At 38.2% G+C, this 20,870-nt stretch overlaps 1 protein-coding gene across 3 annotated transcripts; it reads left to right on the top strand.

The window, feature by feature from the left end:
• The first annotated feature begins 113 nt into the window (after window positions 1–113).
• Window positions 114–20,513, top strand: pi4kb (phosphatidylinositol 4-kinase, catalytic, beta). Of its 3 annotated transcripts, XM_084435345.1 has the most exons (13): window positions 114–306; window positions 2,842–3,866; window positions 11,133–11,177; window positions 12,842–12,913; window positions 13,095–13,322; window positions 13,441–13,668; window positions 13,761–13,870; window positions 14,129–14,233; window positions 14,318–14,441; window positions 15,326–15,591; window positions 15,681–15,813; window positions 18,398–18,518; window positions 18,632–20,513. In XM_084435345.1, exons 2-13 carry the CDS (start codon window positions 2,847–2,849, stop codon window positions 18,811–18,813), a joined length of 2,634 nt encoding a protein of 877 aa, XP_084291471.1. In that variant the 5' UTR covers window positions 114–306; window positions 2,842–2,846; the 3' UTR covers window positions 18,814–20,513. The 3 variants fall into 3 exon arrangements, with proteins under 3 accessions (XP_084291471.1, XP_084291472.1, XP_084291473.1); XM_084435346.1 differs by lacking the exon at window positions 12,842–12,913; XM_084435347.1 differs by lacking the exons at window positions 11,133–11,177; window positions 12,842–12,913 and having other exon boundaries at window positions 155–306.
• Window positions 20,514–20,870: the final 357 nt, after the last annotated feature.

Below are 20,870 nucleotides of genomic sequence, written 5' to 3'. Positions count from 1 at the left end.
GTAAAATATGTATCTCACACACACGTGTCTGTGTCTCATAGCCTAGAGAGCTTTCTACCTAGATAACATTTGTGGGCATTGCATAAACGGCCCGGAATGCTTCCTTGTGTTTTGAGCCACAGGATGTAAGTGTGTATGCTGGAATCAGGCAGTTGATGTGGGCAGCCTCTGCGTGTGTCATCTCCCCACTCACTTTCTTAGCGAACAACACCGGCTATTCAGCAACAGGAGAACCGCACCTCCCAAATGGGGCAGTTAAAACACAGATAAACCGATTATTTATACATTCACCCGGATTATTTTGAGGTAAGTCACATGAAAGCATGATCGCTTGGGTCGGTTCAAAAGTAGAAGAACGTTATAAAGTAGAGACGTTGCGTTAGCTGCTTGGCTAAGTGTAGCATCCGTTTGTGTTTTTATGAGGCTGATCCATTCAGGCCTTAATAACAGTTGAACTATGTAATAATGGAATTGTTAAGTTATTCTCAAGTCCAGCACACTTACTGTTAACGTTACACTGTTTTTCATTTAAAAAATGAGCTTGAGCCCTACAAGAGAGAAAAGTAGTTTACGTGTCTTTTAAAGGTCTCAGCTAAACATGCTCAGATGCTAACTTGAGTGCAAAAGTCAACTGAATGATAGACTGCTTACTTTTTAGCGTCTGAAGTAAGAAAAAACAGGCAATATTATGATTATAAAACATATCAAAGTGTAAATATGGGCGTTATTACGAGGTTTGGCACCCACAACTGCACATATTTAGCTTGATGTGCTTGTACTCCCAATTGACTACGAAAGGAAATTACATTGATAATGTTTTTTATGGCAAGTTGATTAGCTGCTAACCAGTTCACCACTATCATTTTAGTTTATCTAGATCTGTATGTCCTGTTTGGGACAACTGATGCATCAGTTCGGTCCCAAATTATAGCTACCTATTGCCTATTGCCTATTGCTATTGGCTTGGCTCTAAGTTTGTTGATTTTGTTTCAGTGTGCTTGATCTGAAGAATGCTAGATTTCATGGTTTATTTATGTTGTTACAATCTTGTTATCTAGTTACTCAAGTGTTTCATCAAATAGTTCGATAATGGCTTTGGATTGTGGAAAGTGTTGTGGGTGGTGGCAGAAGGAGACTCTTGAGACTGATCATTCGTGATCTACATGTTATGTGTTCCTGACTGTAGATCACTGTTTCACACTGTCCTGCTCTCACATTTCAGGGCAAAGGCTGATTGAATTTACTTTTTTCCATTGCAATCTGAGAGGTTCAGTGAAACGGTTTGATACCGAGAAATAAAGTCCTGTCCTGTCCTGTGCTTGTGGTTTGATTGTGTGAATCAGTGTTTCAACTGTTACCAGTTTTTAACTGTTTTCAGTTGTGCAGAATTTAATTTGGAGAAAGAGCTGGCAAGCTAGAACAACACACAAACTGTCAGTTCAGAGTAAACTATCCGAGTTGGATTCAGCATGTGAAATGTGAGAGGAGAGCTGGCATCTCCATCAAAGATGACTCAGTCAACACCAGTTGACATGTGCTTTAATCTCATCACTTTCAGAATCAGTTTTCATTTCTTCTGTTATAGTTTCTGTTCTTACATTTCGGTGATTTAAGAACAACCACTTTTTCTCATGCTGATTTCTCTTTCATCAAGCTAAACTAATCAATCGAACTCATCTGAATTTCCATTGTTAGCTTGAGGACTTTCCATCATAACCACTAACAACATGAAAGTGGAACCAGGGGTACATCTTCATTAAGTTCATGACCTTTTCTGGTGAATTGCGTCTTTCTGACAGAATGATATGACATGTTTTAAAGCACAATGGGTTTTATAATGTAGCAGCTTTGTGGAATCTGAGACTGATGCTTCACTTTATCTGATATTGGCCTGCTGGTAATGGTGAGGTAATCTGCTGGAGGCGGATTATGGCGCTGTCCTCCGTAGCTGTGGATCAGTGGGACGCCATGACCCTGAGGAAGTGGCTGTTAGTAAAGCCTGTTCCTCTGAGTTATTGTGAATTTTATATTTGAATGGCTGTTTACAGGATTTGTGGTCATAAATTAGCCAAAACTTCAGTTTTCTTTCATCAAAATGTACACCATAAAAAAGTTTGGGGTTGTGAAAGAAGCCTCTTATGCTCACCTAGGCTGCATTTATTTGATCAAAAATACAGTAAAACAGTAATATATATATATATATATATATATAAAATAATAATAAAAATTTTTTTTTTTTAAGTGTTCTATTTCAATATATTTTAAAATGTAGGTCATTCCTGTGATGGCAAAGCTGAATTTCTAGCATCATTACTCCAGTCTTCATTGTCACATGATCCTTCAGAAATCATTCTAATATGCTGATTTGGTGCTCAAGAAACATTTCTTATTATTATCAACGCTGAAAATACTCATATTTTTGTGGAAACGTGAGTTTTTTTTTAAAATAACAGCATTTATTTGAAATACAAGTCTGTTATGTTATGTTACATGTGTCCCTTTTCTTCAATTTAATGCCTCTTTGCTGAATTGAAGAGGTAATAAAAAAAATAAAAAAAACTCCTTTTTGTAGTGTGGGTAATATTTTTTTTCTGCCACTGTAATAACTTTTCTGCTGACATAACTAAGGGACAAATCCAGTCTGGGAAAATAGTAATCAATTTATCATAATATAATGTTTCACATGATCCAATCAAATCTTGATGTCCTGCCCCACATTATTATACAAAATTTCCTATTTCACTCATAAACGTCACATTACAGCGGTTTAAATGCATTGAACGTCGTCATGTTTTCTGCTTTGTCAAGCTTGCTGATTGTGTGTCTTTTTGTGTTTTGCAGTGGCCATGGGTGACACAGAGCTGGAGCTCTCTCCCGCCCGGCTTGAGGAGCTACAGAAGAGCCCATCCACCTCCTCCACATCCAGTACCTCCTCACTGTCCCTGCCCTCGTCTCCCTCTTCTGGCCCTCGTGCCCTCACCAGCTCCAGCCCGAGCACCAGCGAAGGCCTACCCACCTCCAGCCCCACTCTAGATGTCATATCAGAGGGAGTGGGTGAACTCAGCCTGGTCATTGATACCGAGGTGGCGAAAAAAGCCTGCCAGGAAGTCCTTCAAAAAGTGAAGTTCCTGAAGCCTGATGGAGAAGTATCTCCAGCCACGTCAGAGCCAGTTTTGGTGAACGGTACAGCGCATCCCGAGTCCACCAATGGAGGAAAACCTCCTAAGATCACCACGGAGGAAGTGGAGCCCGTGAAGAGCGTGCGTCGTCGTCAGAAGAACAACTCCTCCAAGCAGTCCTGGCTCCTGCGGCTCTTCGAGTCCAAGCTGTTCGACATCTCCATGGCCATCTCCTATCTTTACAATTCCAAGGAGCCCGGCGTGCAAGCCTACATCGGCAATCGGCTCTTCAGCTTCCGGAATGAAGAAGTAGACTTCTACTTGCCCCAGTTGCTCAATATGTACATCCACATGGACGAGGATGTGGGCGATGCCATCAAGCCCTATGTGGTGCACCGCTGCCGGCAGAGCATAAATTTCTCCCTGCAGTGTGCCTGGCTGCTGGGGGCCTACTCCTCTGACATGCACATCTCCACGCAGCGCTACTCCCGTGGCACCAAACTGCGCAAACTCATCCTGTCAGACGAGCTCAAGCCCTCCAGCCAGCGCATCCGCAGGGAGGTGCCGCAGCCTCCCCCCTCCTGCCCCCCAACCCTCCACCACGGCCAGGGCATGAGCGAACACAGCCTCTCGCCCTCCAAACGCACCCACCAACGCTCCAAATCTGACGCCACGGTCAGCATCAGCCTCAGCAGCAACCTGAAGAGGACCGCCAGCAACCCCAAAGTAGAGACCAGCCAGGATGAGGTGAGACACCTGTGATGTCACATGCTTGCTTGCCTAGTTAGTTTACACGTAAGCTGATTTTAGTTGATCAGCCTCTGGCTGTTGTTTCAACCTCCCACAGATGGTGTTTCTCAGCTGTTTCATGCAAACGAGAAAGGCAAACAGCCCAGATTTGTGTGGTTTCTATGACTGCGCTGATAAAGGCGTGTCGATGTAAAGCTGACACTCAGACAAGCTCTGTAAAATAAATCAAATTTCATGCAGTTACTTTAATGACAGATGGATGAGCTACTATTTTAAACACAATGCTGTCTTCCTAGGCAGCATCCTAACTTAAATTGAACCTAAAAAATTACACAATCTTCGACAAACAACTCAAACTTGTCAGATCAAACTTTGACAAACAACACTCTTTATGTAAAAGCATAGGAGAGTCAGTTTACAATGGATTTTCATAAACTTTTATGTTAGCATCTAATAAGCATAATACAGATTTTTTTCAATTAGTTTTTTTTAACATAAGATAAATTGTCAATGTTCCTCTTGATATCATCTGACTTTTTGTATGAACTTTTTCTGTTGTGATGGTGACTTACAATTTGGCCAAAACAAGTTATAAGGCAGCCTTTTCAGAACAGACTTGGTGTCAGGAGTACGCCTGTGATGCCTTAAAGTTGGCATGAAATGAAAATTCTCTATTTCTAAATGCATGTTATTGATCTTATTGTGAACAATTCATCCATGCAATGTTTCATTTTTTTTTTTATCAAAATGTCATAACTTGATCTTCTGGTGAAACAACATACTTATACCAAATTTAGTCTGCTCAATCCCTGCCCATTTCTTTCAATCAACTGCAAGCTCACATTCAGAGCTGCTTTTATCCAATCAACAACCCATGGATTGAAACAAATCTCCACCCTACTTTTTTTTCCGATTATCCTTTTTACTCGGATGTACGTCACAATATTGAAGAAAAGATCTGTCCCTACTTGCGTTTCATCAAGACTTTAAAATGTTGTCTACGTAGCTCACTAGGTTTTGGAACAGAGCTGTGTCGTCCTACTGCGCTTGAGTTGGTCTGTCACATGACAGTTACGAATATACATTTTTCAGTGCTAATCCCAGTAAAGGCTGAAGCCAACAGGGAGATGAATAGATTTTTGTTTTTGCTATCAGAAAATAATTAACTACCACTACTGCCTGATTTCCAGAGGAATGATGATCTCTTCAGCTCTTCCGTTAAGACGACGTCCCCTCTCTCTTTGTGTTCGTTTGCACAGGCATGATAATAGTCCTCAGGGCTAAATGTCATGCCACTAACAAATCACTTCTCACGCTGTTAATAATTGCCACGTTGCGAATCACAGCTCTAGGATTAGATCCGAGGTCAGTGTGGCAGACAGATCAGATCAGTTTGTACCACATGCGTCGGATTATTGTTGTATCATGGAAGATTGCAGGCGGCTGAAAGTAAATTTTAATAATAGCAGATGAGACATACACAAAAAAATAGCTGAAACACAGCATTTACTCAAAACATGTGAAAAAAATCTTCATTGAGAGCTGCAAGTAGATTTTGGACCTGCTAGACAGGTGAAGTACTGTTACACAAATATAGACTAAAATGCAATTTTCAAAGTGAATTTGAGAAAAGTCTCTTATGCTTACCAAGGTTGCATTTGTTTGATCAAAAAAGTAAACCAGTAGTATTATGAAATATTATTGCAATTTACAATAACTTCTATTTTTATATAGGCTATTTTAAAATGGAATTTATCCCTGTGATGCAAAGTTGAATTTTCAGCAGACATTATTTCTCCAGTCTTCAGTTTCACATGATTCTTCAGAAATCATTCTAATATGCTGCTCAAGAAACATTTCTTATTATCAATGTTGAAAACTGTTATTTTTTTCAAATAGAACATTTTGTGGTAAACGCGTGATGCTTTTTTCAGGATACTTTGATAAATAGAAAGTTCAAAAGAAAACTATTTATTTGAAATAGAAATCTTCATAAGATTATAAATAGGAACCCCAAATGGTAGTGTATCGATCACTAGTATTAGTAGTGTATGGTTTTCTCTGTCAAACAGGAAGACTTGTGATGACTTTGAACTTCAGATTGTGCATTTATCTTTTTCCCCCTTATTAGTAGGCTAATCGGTGTTGTCAAAGGGAGTGGAGAGCAATGCACCATATTACACTCTTTAATTATTTTCTGAAAAGGGTTTATGGTTTGTATTTGAAATACATTTTCATATGTAGACTAGGAATTTAATTCACTGCTGTGTATCAGTGTGATTTTGCACCTGTGTGTCCTGAAAACCCTTAGCTTGTCCTTGCCAACCATATTAACCCATTTGACAAAATTATTACCTAATGCTATTAATGTCAAAATGACTGTTTAATTGGTCTTGCCAATATGTGTCAAAGCCTAAGTAGCAGCTTTTCACCTTCTTAGATGGAAACTGTTTGTTAGTATAGTCGTGCCCATTGCCATTTGTATTTCCCGACCTATTGTGTCAGTGAAACTGTATGGCAGAACGTTATGTAAGAACCTACCTTGGATCAAGTTCTTTTCTGAAGTGTAACTTTAGAGCTCCCTTCAGATTTCAACCTTTGTCGTACAGCACGCCCTCTGTTCTGACGTTCAGTGATGTGCACATGATCACTCGCCTTCCTCTTTTATCTTCCTGCAGCAACAGTTTCTTCCTTTCCTTCTTCCTCGAATGTGATCTTGGTGCAGCATTTGCTGCTATGGCAACGGCGATGTTGCCATTCACGTGGCTGTGAGCCGCTCCACTGGTAAATGGAGTAAAGATCAGCGATTATGAAATGCGTTGCTCCACAACTCCTCCACACTGTTTACACACTTCAGCGAACTTATTTTGAGAGCAGAAGGTGTTAACTTAGGGATGCCACTCTTTGCTTTTATCTCCACCATGTGAAATGTAGAGGTGTCTCATGTGAATTGCATTAAGCCGAATAAACGTTAATCAGTATTGTGCTGCTCAAAGGCTTGATGGCCTTTCTTTGAGAAATGAAAATAAAAAATGCAGAAATGCTGTATTGTAGGGGTGTAACAGTTTAAATTACTCATGGTTGGTTTTTTGCCACGGTTACAGTACGGTTTGGTATGTGCGATGTTCAGGGGAACTAACTACTGTCAAATAAAAATACAGAAAATAGGAAAAAATAATCAATCAAACAAGCAACAGAACAAAATAAATATAAAATCGAGCAAAGATACAAATTCCTTTTCAGGTTATATAGGTATCTAACGGTAGATTTCAGGTACAGAAATTGAATAAAGAAATCAAATGTAAAATAACATTGATTAAGATTAATCATTATTAAAGTTACAAAAGCTATTGTCAAGAGCAGTGAGGGATTTCCTTGTCTTTTGTTGTTTGATTAACATTAAAAACACAGACAATTGGGAATATTAGGCTGCTGTCACTTTAAGACATAATAAACTGATCCAAAATACAATACACATGTGCTGTCTTGTCAGTTTACGTTAACTTAAAGTGTAAATTGCAGGTTAGGCTACATTTTTCACGAAGATAATGCAATGTGCTTATTAAACATAAAGATAAGAACCGCCCACCATTGTTTTGTATGTTTTTTTATACCAAAATGCTGAATATAATATAAAAAGTTAGTACGTTTTACAGTGGTTTTAAGCACTTCCCCTCCCTTCCACTAGGCTGGGTGTGACGTCATAAGAGGGACTCCAAGCCTAGAGTTACCGCAGAGAATGTCTAATAGACGGGCTCTGGTTACCGTTAGTCTACAGCAAGTAGGCTAGCAGTTATATTGGAGACCTAGCTAGCAAAAATGGTTAACTATTGTGTTTGTGCGGGATGTACGAATACATCAAAATTCACCTCCACAGCGTTCAGAGTTCGGTTGCTCGGCACTCTGTGGTTTTTGTTCATCTTTCGCTAACTGGACCCCGCTGCAGAAACACACTTGCCCTCCCGCTGGCTGCGCTCATCCGCCTTGAGCTCGGTCCGTCCAAAACGGATATATAGGCCTTAATAAAGGCCTTCTGAAGCGAAACGATGCGTTTGTGTAAGAAAAATATCCATATTTATAACTTTATAAACTAAAATAACTAGCTTCCGACAGACGTCCATACGCATCGATTTACGGGCGAAGGAGTAACCCCTGACCTGACGTATGACGTATTGATGAACGCAAAAGCTCAGATGATAGAGCAAAACAAAACACGGTCACGAATTAGAAGTCTAAAACGTGATTTTTTTAAAGAGAAGAGGGTTCTCTTGAGAGGAGCTTGAGTTTGTTGCCCAGCCCTATTTGTCTGAACCGCGAGAGGCGTCACAGCTTACGCTACTCTTACATCATACATCATATCAGGGGTTACTCTTTTGGTGTAAGTCGACCTGCGCTAGTTATTTTAGTTTATAAAGTTTTATATATGGATATTTTTCTTACAAAAACCCATCGCTTTGCTTCAGAAGGCCTTTATTAACCCCCTTGAGTCGTATAGATTACTTTTATGATGGATGGATGGATGCACTTTTTTGGACTTCAAATTCAGGACCTTTATAAAGCTTGGAAGAGCAATGATATTTTTTAATATAACTCTGATTGTGTTCGCCTGAAAAAAGATGCACCTAGATGGCTTGAGGGTGAGTAAATCATGGGATAATTTTCATTTTTGGGTGAACTATCCCTTTAAGACATAATCGACTCGCCATCATGGGCGTGTTGACATAATTTTTGTGTGAATTTGTCTGTTCAAGTGCAGGACTTGAATGTTTAAATTGGCAAGGATTAAATGAGTTTAGTTTAAACACAGATAGCAACGTGTGCTGTTCGGGTCTCAAGTTAATCATAAGTTAAACAGATCCACTGTGATTTATTTGCACATTTAAGCTGCAGTTTTTCAACCTAATCATGTAAATATTTCAGTTGCTGGATTTCTCCAAACAGTGAAGATTTATTCTAGAAAGATAAAACAAGTCTTATCATCTCCCTCTTTTTTGAAAGCTTTTCAGGAGAGAGGTTTTCCATTAGAGAAAGTCCACTGTGTGTCATCGTGTGGAATTTGGACCCCTGTTTGACCAGACAACTCTTTCACAATGTCAATTCATCCAGTACACAGACCAGAAACCTGAGTTACAGTGAGGACAATAGAAGTGAATAGGGCCAAATTGTAAAGATTTAAAATGCTCAGTGTTTCAATAACATAGCCACAAGTTATTTCCATTTTTATAACTTTGTTGCCATGACAATGTAATGCCTAAAACATTAAAATGACCGTAAAAATAACAAGAACAACTTTACAGATCAAATAATTCACAAGTAAATACTGTACAATAAATCAAGTGCTAAAATTATAGGTTATAATTATATAAAATTAGTTATAACCTTTACATTGCTGCTTTTTACTTCTCAAAAAATGGCACCATTTAATTCCATCGTAAGTTTCACTCTGTAACCTTGATTCTTGTTTTTTCCCCAAGACTTTACATTATCTAAGTGGTGCTTGCCTTTGCAAGAGTTGCCTACACAGGATGCTTGACCACATCTTGTAAACAAGACTGAAATGTAAATTGACTTTGTTTGTTGGATGTGGTACAACTAAACATGACAGCTGCTTGATACTCCATGAGAGTTGAAGCAAGTCCGCTGTTTGGCACTCCCTAAGAACTGAGACAGACAGTTGTTCGAGCAGCTGTTACACGACCCTGGGGAACAGAGTTCGGTCAATGCAAGTTAAGTGCATAGTATGTTTATTGGTGTCCAACGCAGGTTTGTAATTACGAGTGCAGATCCGGTGAGTTTCAGGTGGGCGGCAAGCAGCTTAGGTGTCCAATGGTCATACGGCGTGGGGGAATTTTTTTTGGGGGGGGGGTAGAATATTTTAAAATAAATGTTTTTGTTTTTTTTACTTTCTAACTTTCTATTCTTCAAAGAATCCTGAAAATTAAATTAGTTTCCACAAGTTATCCACATGTTAAGCAGCTGTTTTCAACATCATATGATGATAAACCAAATCAGCATATTAGAATGATTTCTGAAGGATCATGTGACACTGAAGACTTTCAGGCTTTGCCATTACAGGAATATATTTTAAAATAAAGAACAGTTATTTTAAATTGTAATATTGATTTGATCTGATTAAATACAAAATCGTACTGATCCCAAACATTTGAAGGGTAGTGTATTATATTAAAATATTATATTTGGTTATATTATATTAATAAATGCTATTATGAATTGAACGTTTGAATCCTATTTGACATTGTTCTTATCAACACACCTTAACATTGGCCAAACCACTGTAACTCACAGACTTTTGTGGTTTACTGCTTTAGTATCTAGGAGGAAGTAATACATTTTTAGTTTGAGGCTTCTTCGCTCTTGTGTGTTAGTGAGCCTGTGTCATGTGAGTAAAAGCATGATTAATTTATGCAGTCTGGAGGTTAATGCAATAATGAAAAGTGCCGTAAGCACAACGTGTTTATCTGTGTATCAAGTCTACCACTCATTTTTGTCAGCGTATAGTAATAATCTAGTAGTACTATTTTAATTTGGATAATTAACAATAGGATAATAGTAGTTTCAATGTTAGTAGTATATTAGTAAAAGTTTCATGCTTAGCTCTGCATTTTAACCAGGCATGGTGTGATACATTAACGTGATTTCACGCTCTCTTTCATGTTCATGTCCTAACCAGCCATGACTAGTGACAGTTATTCCTGTGGCCTTACCACACCCACCATAAAAACGGCTGATTCTCATTACAGTACGTTAAACGTTACGTATCTCCTGATTGGCTGTGATCAACAGCTTTTTTTGGAGAATAGTAATCGGTATGATCAAAGATCATGGGGAGTGTTCGCTTGGCAGTACACCATGATGATAATGCTTTATGGTTGGTCTTCTAAATCATGCAAGTTTTATGTTAATATTTAGATGATAAAACTAATCCAGCTGTAAGCCCTGGCCTTGTCGGAGGAGCGTGTATGTGTGTGAGTGCCTGCTGTAATCCTTCAGCTTGTCCTCGCCACCAATCGTGGTGCTTTACATGGGTTTAATCAGAGCGGCTTTCAAGAGTCACATCATCAGCCAGAGATAAATATGACACAGTATATTTTATAGCCCTGCGGAGTCATGGCCAGGCCCTGCTGCTCAAACAGATGGGATGAGTGTAACCTTGAGATGTGTTTTTGTCTTGTTCTGACCCTGCTCCACCCTCCCCTGCTCTTGCACTATAACTCCCCCCTCCCTCCCTCTTCCTTTTCCCAGGATCTGAGCTCCAGCTCCGACAGTCTCGAGCTAGAGGCTGGTACAGTAAGTCTCTCACCGTCTAATAACGCTCCTCTGTGCGTAGTGGGATGATGGCTGTGTCTGTTTGCAGGCTGGGTTGACTCCACAGATTCCTTCAAATGTGTGCCTTAAAGATTTGCAATCATGCCATCAAACATCACAAACTGGGCATAATATTGGCACTTCAACATGAAAATAGGGATATTTTTCCCCTTTTTTCAATGAGGTTCTTTAAAATCAAAAAATTGTGTAAACCTCTGGAGACAAAACTAAATATATACGATGTGTCATTTTCTTTTTATTTAAATTATTTTATTGTAGTGCAAGGCTTTTTTTTTTTTTGCAACCCTATTATCTAAATTTGCGACATTTGGTGTCTGAATAGTTTAAAACCAGATTTTTCTTTCTTTTTTTTTAAATACTTTTTTCTTTTATTACAATAACATTTGGGAACAGTGTTAAATGATAGGTTAATTGCAGTAATCACTACAATTTAATAATGAAAGCTAGTTACTAGTTATGTTTGATATTGTATGTAACATAAGTGGATGTAAGATTTTGGCCTTTATTTCTCAAATAAAAAGTAATGAGACACCAATTTGTACCTATTTGGGGAAATGCATATTGCATGTTGCATATTAATATGAGCAATACATCTTCATCGGTGAACTGATGGCATGCTTGCAAACACTTGTTCTTTGTGTCGTTGTTCTTTTCCGTTTTAGCTGTAATTAATTAGTTGGATGTGACATTCTCTTGTTAAATCAATCAATGTATAAGTGTATACTTTTTTTGACTAATAAAGTCAATAAAGATGGGACAATCCAATTTGTTTTGGGTTCTGTGATCTGCTGCAAGACCTGTGGTTTCTTACAGAGATTTTGTAAACCTGGGCAAAGGAGAATTCTCTGTAAAGTGTTTTAATTTGGTGGATTGAATTCTTTCCATTGGTGTTTCGGGTTTTCTTTTGCTTATTTGCAAAGGATTAAATGGTATTCTTAGTTGTATGAAAAATAATTGTAGGACCTTGTCATTTTGTTTCTGTAACCCCTTCTACATGGATTACAGATATCCATGTATTATTTTGACATCTATAAACCATAGGTTGCACATGTGGAGGAGTTTGATGAGTCTTTCTCCACATTTTCCTGTCCTTTGATGTTATGTATTTGTGTTAATAATTTTTCCTCATTTCAGGTGATGCTATTCATTCATGACTCACTTGCTCCACCCTGTGGTCAGCTGTTGCTAAAACACTCTACTCTCTCTTAACATTTCTGATTTATTTTTACACCCATGCTTCACTTTTGAGTTTAGAATGCTGTACCGATCATGCATGCAGATATTTAGCAGTTTTGAGCACTGCTCCACACACTCCTGTGCTGAATAATAAAATGCAATAACTCATACATCCGTAGAAATTCAGTGATTGGTTTTATTTGGTTGTACTGTCGGTTCAAGACCAAATTGTAGGCTTTGGTACGATACCAGCTCTTATACTAAAGTGTTGATACTAAATCAGACTGTGATATATTTACATATTTGCATAATGTGAACATTAATAATTGAAAACCAATAATAATTGAAATATCTATATAATATGGCATTTAGCTGGGATAGAAGTATTTTGAAATGGGATAAAAGGACACATCGCATTTAACTTTGTTTTTTGTTTCCTGTCTGAATAGACAAACTGTGCTGGAAATCAGTACATAAACAAAAATTGTGATAAATTGGTATCATACCATTGTAAATCAGTGGTACGTTTTTAAACCATTTAATTTTTTGTACCTAGTATATTGTGCAACCCTTTTTGGTAGAATAATTCCTTTGCAAATGCCCAAATATGTTTGCATACATTTCATTTTGTGTGGTACAGTAATGTTTCTCTCTTCTCCCCACATCTTTTTTTCTTTTCTTCTCTCAATCTTCTGCTCTCAGCCGGTGCGTCTGACCCCTCAAAGGGAGTTTATTAAGTCTCTGATGGGGATCGGGAAGAGACTGGCCACTCTGCCAACTAAAGAACAGAAGACCCAGAGGCTCATCTCAGAGCTGTCCCTTCTTAACCACAAGCTGCCTGCCCGGGTCTGGTTGCCCACGGCTGCCTTTGACCACCACGTGGTGCGTGTGCCCCACACGCAGGCCGTCGTGCTCAACTCAAAGGATAAGGTGAGGTTGTGCTCAGATCAATGTGGATATGAATCCAGACTTTGTTTTGTTCTATTGGGTTTTGAAAGACAATTTCTTTCCTAATTGCAGTGCTAACTGCCCTTTTGTGCTTCTTCAGGCACCTTACTTAATCTATGTAGAAGTTCTGGAATGTGAGAACTTTGAGACGTCGAGTGTGCCCGTGAGGATCCCGGAAACACGGATCCGAAGCACTCGATCCGTAGAGAATCTTCCGGATTGTGGCATCACACCCGACCAGCGTGCCAGCAGCTTCTCCACGGTTCCCAATTACGATAACGATGATGAGGCATGGTCTGTAGATGACATTGGAGAGTTGCAAGTGGAGGTACTCGGAAAGTGTGACTATCAAAACATCCTTTACAAATTTGTGGTTGTCTTTATCCTCAGAGAGCTGACCTGTTCTTTTTTTTTCTTAAGCTTCCAGAGATCCACACCAACAGCTGTGACAACATCTCCCAGTTCTCTGTAGATAGCATCACCAGCCAGGAGAGCAAGGAACCTATTTTTATTGCAGCTGGAGATATCAGGTACACTTGGAGCTGGTGTATGTGTGGTCGAATACAGTAAAGGCCAATTCACGGCAATAGACACTTCGTCGGGTTTTGGCGGAATATTGTGTTACCCCTGTTGGCGTCTGTCAGAGCTTGTTATCGGGTTGTGGAATGTCTGAAAAGTGACATGCTGTAATCTGGTGATTGTCTGCGTCTGTCGACGTTGGTTGGTTGATGCAGTGTGAATTCGCATTAAGAAAGACAAATTCAAATGAGATGTTTTGGTTATTTCAGACGACGCCTATCTGAGCAACTCGCCCACACCCCCACCACATTTAGGAAGGACCCAGAGGATCCCTCAGCTGTAGCCTTAAAGGAACCGTGGGAGGAGAAAGTGAGGTATGTGTACAACATTCTCCATCAGGGTAGATTGTTTTCTTCATTTGTTGAGTCTGAATTTGTTTTTCCTGTGCTGTTGAATAGACGGATCAGGGAGGGCTCCCCCTATGGCCACTTGCCCAACTGGCGTCTACTTTCTGTTATTGTGAAATGTGGCGATGACCTGAGACAAGAGCTTCTCGCCTATCAAGTTCTGAAACAACTGCAGGTTACTATCATCATATTTTTTCTTTCAAAATGGGGTTAGATATAGGGATGCACAATATATCTGTATCATATTGGTTATTGGCCAATATTGTTTATGTAATTGTGCTTGCTCATTTCCCCTATTTTTACATTTAAAATACATTTTCATTAGAATTTTATGATGCCTAAATTCACTTACCACTAATGTTATGATGCCTAAATTCATGTAGCATTTAAAACGATTTATTTTAGTTTTTAGTGTTCATTTTAATTTAAATAAAATTGGTTTGCAGCCAAAGCCATTTTCAAAAAGTAGCAGTATAAATATATGTAAACTACAGTTTTTTTGTTTGTTTGTTTTTGAAAGAAGATTCAAAGCAGTTTTTATTTGATCAAAAATACTGTAAAAATAGGAATATTGTGAAATACTATTACAATTTAATATAACTGTTTTATAAACCATTATGAATAGTATAAATTGTATAAATAAAAAAAAATATATATATATATATATTCCTGTGACGGCAAAGCTGAATTTTCAGCAAACATCATTCAGACATCATGTCACATGACCCTTCAGAAATCATTCTAATATGCACATTTTGTGCTCAAGAAACATTTGATCAATTTTAGAAAATTTTGTGCTGCTTAATATTTTTGTGGGAACTGATAAAAAGAATTAATGATTTTTTGATGAATATAAAGTTCAAAAGAACAGCATTTATTTGGAGTAGAAATCATTTGTAACATTGTAAATGTCTTAACTGACACTGTAGATCAATTTAATGCCTCCTTGCTGAATAAAAGTGATAATTTTCCACAATTTACAAAAGTGTTTATTCAATTGAGGTTTGCTGAGGCAGTGTTACTATACTGAATCTTCTCACCATATTTGTGGTCTTCCAGATTATCTGGGAGCAAGAACGGGTTCCCTTGTGGATCAAGCCCTACAAGATCCTGGTCATCTCTTCAGACAGTGGCATGATTGAGCCAGTGGTCAACGCTGTGTCCATTCACCAGGTGAAGAAACAGAGTCAGCTTTTATTGCTCGACTACTTCCGGCAAGAGCACGGCAACTACACTACAGAGGAATTCCTTACTGCTCAGCGTAACTTTGTTCAGAGCTGCGCTGGCTACTGTCTCATCTGCTATCTGCTGCAGGTCAAGGACAGGTGAGAGACAATGTGAATGGTAAAATCATTGCTGAATCATGTTGGAAACTAAATAACATAGATAAGTTGTAACCACTCATGTTTTTCAGGCACAATGGAAATATCCTGCTGGACTCGGAAGGCCACATCATTCACATCGACTTTGGCTTCATCCTTTCCAGCTCTCCACGAAACCTAGGCTTCGAGACGTCTGCCTTCAAACTAACCAGTGAATTTGTTGATGTAAGTAGCTATGTTTATATAAGATATAGTTATCATTGGTGGAGTACTCTTGTCCTAATTTTGGAGAAGGATAATGACTGTGCTCTAGGTTTTATGGTTATATGGCTAAGTTTGCATAAATCAAATCAGTACCATATTGGCTGTCTACTAGAAGTGTAACAATTCACTCGTTTTCAAAATGCATCTATAATGAAAAAATTACTAAACCATAATTTACTTGCTTGCACAAATTATTGTTGCTTCGTTTGCACAGCCCTCCATCACAGACGTGCCTTTCACTTGATTGTGCTCTCTTAGGGCTGTCGCAGTGAAGAAATTTCCCTTGCAGTGATTTTGAATGGCTCAATATTGCATTTTTTTTGTTGCTATATACATAAGTGTAACAATGTGGTCAGCAGGCAAAAAGACGAAACAGGAACTAAAGGAAACAGAACAAAAAAGGAAAGGAAACGGAACACAAGGTCAAAAATAGGGTCCACATAACAGAACATAAACCTGACAATAAGTTCATTGGGCTATTGTTATATGCATAACAGTTAGTTCCGATTCTTGAATCTGACTGGACGAGAGGCTTTCTAAGACTGCGGATATTTCACCAGTATCAGCAGCTCTGCTTGTTTCTCCATGTTCTAGACAGGCTGTCAGTCAGTGCAGGTTACATTGTTACGCCACTAGGTGGCAGCAAGGGACTGTCTTTGAGTGAGCCATTAAACCGTTCATTAAACTAATACATTCAAAAACGCTGATTTATTCATTAATGAAACAAGGTGTTGAAATTATGTTTAACTTGAAGCTGATGCTTTACTTCCTCGGCCACATACAAACTTCAGCTAAATTCGGTTGTCAACTCATATTTTAGTGCTTAATCTAGTAATGTACAGGAGAGACAACCGCATTCTACATTCAAATTAACCCCCCGAAAAACACAGGTAGTGAAAACCGCATTTACAAAACTTCGATACAGTGTGTACAGAACCGAACTGAACAACTAGTTATTAATGACGTACGATGAGAGATGACACGTTAAAATACGTATTTTAATGTAAAAAAAAAAAATAGCAAACAAGCCCATAAAAAAACTAAATAAATGGACATGCTTTATGCTGAAAATAAGTATGAAATACCTGCTCACTTAATAATTTCATAAACTCAATCGCTGTATAAGCAACAACCCCAAAACGCATAAAATACGTGGACATGGCAACACTGCAATAGCGCGCTCTGTGAAGCAGCCTTACAAACATAAAACTCCTCCATCGACTAAATTGCTGAACATAAGGAGTATTTTGTCACTGTAATATTTCTTTGGTCAAATAGTGGATACCACCAGAACGTTGCTATAGTTACCACGGTGTCAATCATCACAGTTTCAGGACTGAGTCGTGTTCCGTACACACGGAACGATAATTTAGGGGACTCACTTCCGCATTTAAATGCTGTTGCCACTCTTGAAACTTTACAGTGTGTACGTGGCCATAGAGACCATGGATCTGTTGCATGAAGCTAGTTGAACAAACTCTTGAGTTTCAGAGTAGATTAAGAGGTGACAAATCCATATAAATCCAACCTGGTTTAGATCAGGCTCACCGGGCTCACAACGCTCGGTATAAACGTTCTCTGTCAACTCAGGTTTAAAGGTGCAATTTTTTTTTGTTATGCTGGTTGAAAGTCTTCTCATATCCTGATAGCAATCAGAATATGATTATCCTGCATAGTTAAGTGGTCTAAATGTATTTTTATAAATGTATATCATTTGTAGATGGTGTAGGACAATAAAAAAAATTAAGAGATCATTATGAAAAAAATATCACAAAATTAAATGAATTTACAAAGCAGGAATAAACACTGCTGCTGTAGTGAAAGTTTGAGAAGGCAGCTGAGAGAAAATATCTGACTATATCAATGCAATTGAATCAAACAAATAGGCCTTATAAATTAGTTACAAAGAATGCACGTAAGCTTAATCGGTTTAAAGCATTTATATATACATTTATATTTAAAAGCTAATGCTAATATTAATTGTAAATTAATAGTTTAGTTATAATATAATTAAATGAATTATACAGTTACAATTCATATAATATAAATTAGCAGCAAAAGATGGGCACTTTTGTCTCAAATTCTTTCACTCTAAACTGCTCTTAACATATACATGTCACTTTACTCACAGCCGATTGGTCCAGTTTTTATCTGTGATCTCTAACCCAGAATAATGATCAGCCATCTAGCATAAATTACCATTGCAATGGAACTCGTCAAAAACCAATCCAACTTCTTGAGCCCGAAAAACCAGAGTTTGCTCAAGTTAATCTTAAACTTACCTGTGTTGCAACTGAAACCGGCTTCATTCAGTTGATGGTAATCACACGCGCTTCTTTGTTCTCTCTCTCTCAGTCGCTGTCTGTTAGGCTTGTTTAGAGCAAATCATAATAGTACACAGTCTTAAGTAAAAAAAAAAAGACATTCTCCACTCTTGTTATCATTATTTATCAATCAATACAAGTGCATGAAGTGTAAAACAAGAAGGGCATAGCCTTGCGCTCATTCGCCAACATTTTTTATATCTGTGCATCTCTTGTTTTAGGTAATGGGAGGTCTGGATGGAGACATGTTCAACTATTACAAGATGCTTATGCTCCAAGGCCTCATCGCTGCACGCAAGCACATGGAGAAGGTCATCCAGATTGTAGAAATCATGCAGCAAGGTACTGTTAGTCTGAAGCTTCAGGGAACGGAGCATTTTTTTTCCCTTTCTTTAATCATCCGAGGACATTTAATCGTTCAGCTTTTGTTACAGAACTGTTTGTATGTTCTGCAGGCTCTCAGCTTCCCTGCTTCCACGGCTCCAGCACCATCCGTAACCTGAAGGAGCGTTTCCACATGAACCTGACGGAGGAGCAGCTGCAGGTGTTGGTGGAGCAGATGGTGGACGCCTCCATGCGTTCCATCACTACCAAGCTCTACGACGGCTTCCAGTATCTCACCAATGGCATCATGTGAGCGGCGAGCGGACTGCATACAGACTAGAGAGCTAAAACTGGGAAAAAAAAAAGGCTGCACCACTTTAAAAACCACTCCCAATGCCCGCTTCCCATAACCACCCCTGTGTTTCTGCACCCTTCAGACTGATTATCTTTAAAGATGGACTTTTTTGTTAGTTTTTTTTATCCTGACTGAAGAGGTCTTGAGCTGTGAAGTAACCTTGTCGTCTTTTTTTCCGACCGCCTTTCCTTTTGTTTAAACCCTTCCTTTTTGTCCTGTCATCTTGCAGTACTCTGGATGCCCAGAGTTGAATTTTATCCAGCTTTCCAGTGCCTCATGTAAACACTAAGCTGCAGTGACTTCTGGTTTTACTCTCACCTGTGTACTGACTTCAACACCCAATATCATCATCATCATCATCATCACCTTTTTTTGTTGCATTACCACTTTTGCTGTATACTTTGAATGAATAACGTTCAAAATTTCAACATACACACATACAATGGGATGGGAAACAGGAGAATGTTGTATCTACGCCTGTAAATTGCATTGTGAATTGAGGGAATCAGGTGGTAAACATCGCTGCATTGTTCAGCTTTGTGAAGTCAGTGTTACATTAACCGTTTATGAGATCTTCAGCTCAGTGCCGCACAAAGAGCCGTTAAGCCATGAAACATTTGCTTAAAGGCCTCTCACTTGATCCTGAAGAGCGCTTTGCCCATAATAGGGTTAATGAAGCTTTTTAATTCAGTATGGATTTGTTAAACGTCAAAACACCAAAGACACAGACCAGTGGCTTTGCCAATCATATGAGAGTGTTAATCTTTGATTGATACAAAAGCTAATATAAAATAATTAGGACTTAATTCAAATATCCTGGTTGGTTTTCTAGGTCAAAATTAATGTATAAAGAAACTATTTTGAGTTTCCAAAAGTCTGGACTGAAATATGGTGGACTGAGAGATATGAACACTATTTATTGCCCTTTTACAAATATTTCATATACTTACACGACATGTATGAAATAACACTCTCTCAACATGTTCTCTGTGGATTTCATTTCATTTTGTTTGGCACAAGATACAATGCAAGCTAGTTTGTACAGCTAACCTGAATTTCTAATGTGCATTCTTACCGCTGACCTCATTCTGAGGTGGGCAGCCACGTTTAAATGTGTGACTGTGAGCCACTGGAGTTTTGTTTTTGTTCGTTTTTAACGGAGAGAAGTTCAGATCTGTTGCACAGGAGAAATGGAAAGGGCTATAAAAAAATTGAGAGAAATCAACACATTAATTCTTAGTTTTTATTTCCTACACATGTACAGGTATAAAATTCCCTGCGTAAAATTTCTAGGTTTTTTTAAAACATTTTTATTATTATTATTATTATTGTTCTTTAATTTCATAGAATTTGGGGCGTGTGTTGAGCCTCGTCTTCTTTCCCTGTGACATCAGTTCTTCTCTTAATAGTTTTAATTCATCCTTTCAGCAGAAGCCACAGTTTCCTTTCATTTGTTTGCCTGAGCGAAGGGCAATTTAGACAATGTATATGTTTTCAACAGCTTCTCTTTTCTCTTTACTATTTTATACTTCTATTGTTTCAACGTCAAACTTTCCTTTGAAACTTGTAAAACGGACCAGCTATTAAGATCATGTGAATAACCTTCCTTGTGAATGTTCCTTTGTATAATAAATTAAATGTTCCCGTTCCACAAATTGTATATTTTCAAAAAGTCTTTTGAGACCCAGTAATTGATATTATTTCTTTTTAATTATTTATTTATTGGTGCATGACACTATTTTAAATTCAAGTGTAGTGTATGTCTAGGTGGATCCTTTACAAAAAATGTTTTATAAATGATCAAATACTAACAGATATAGTGTTTCAATAACCAAAATTGGAGTGATTTTGGTGGAAACTATGGTTAATTGAAAAACGATAAATAAATTAAAACCATGTCTGATGGGTTTCAGCAGGTTAAAGGATACTCAGGAGGGTCGTAGTTAGACATTTTGACCCCTTTTTATAAATAACATTTTGAAAGTGTTGTGAGACAGTAAAATCGTTTCACCTCA

This window comes from Rutilus rutilus (genome assembly GCF_951802725.1).
Source record: "Rutilus rutilus genome assembly, chromosome: 17".
In the NCBI taxonomy this organism is placed as follows: domain Eukaryota; kingdom Metazoa; phylum Chordata; class Actinopteri; order Cypriniformes; family Leuciscidae; genus Rutilus; species Rutilus rutilus.
The sequence above is the reverse complement of the archived record's forward strand: the minus strand, read 5'-3'. Positions and strand labels throughout refer to the sequence as shown.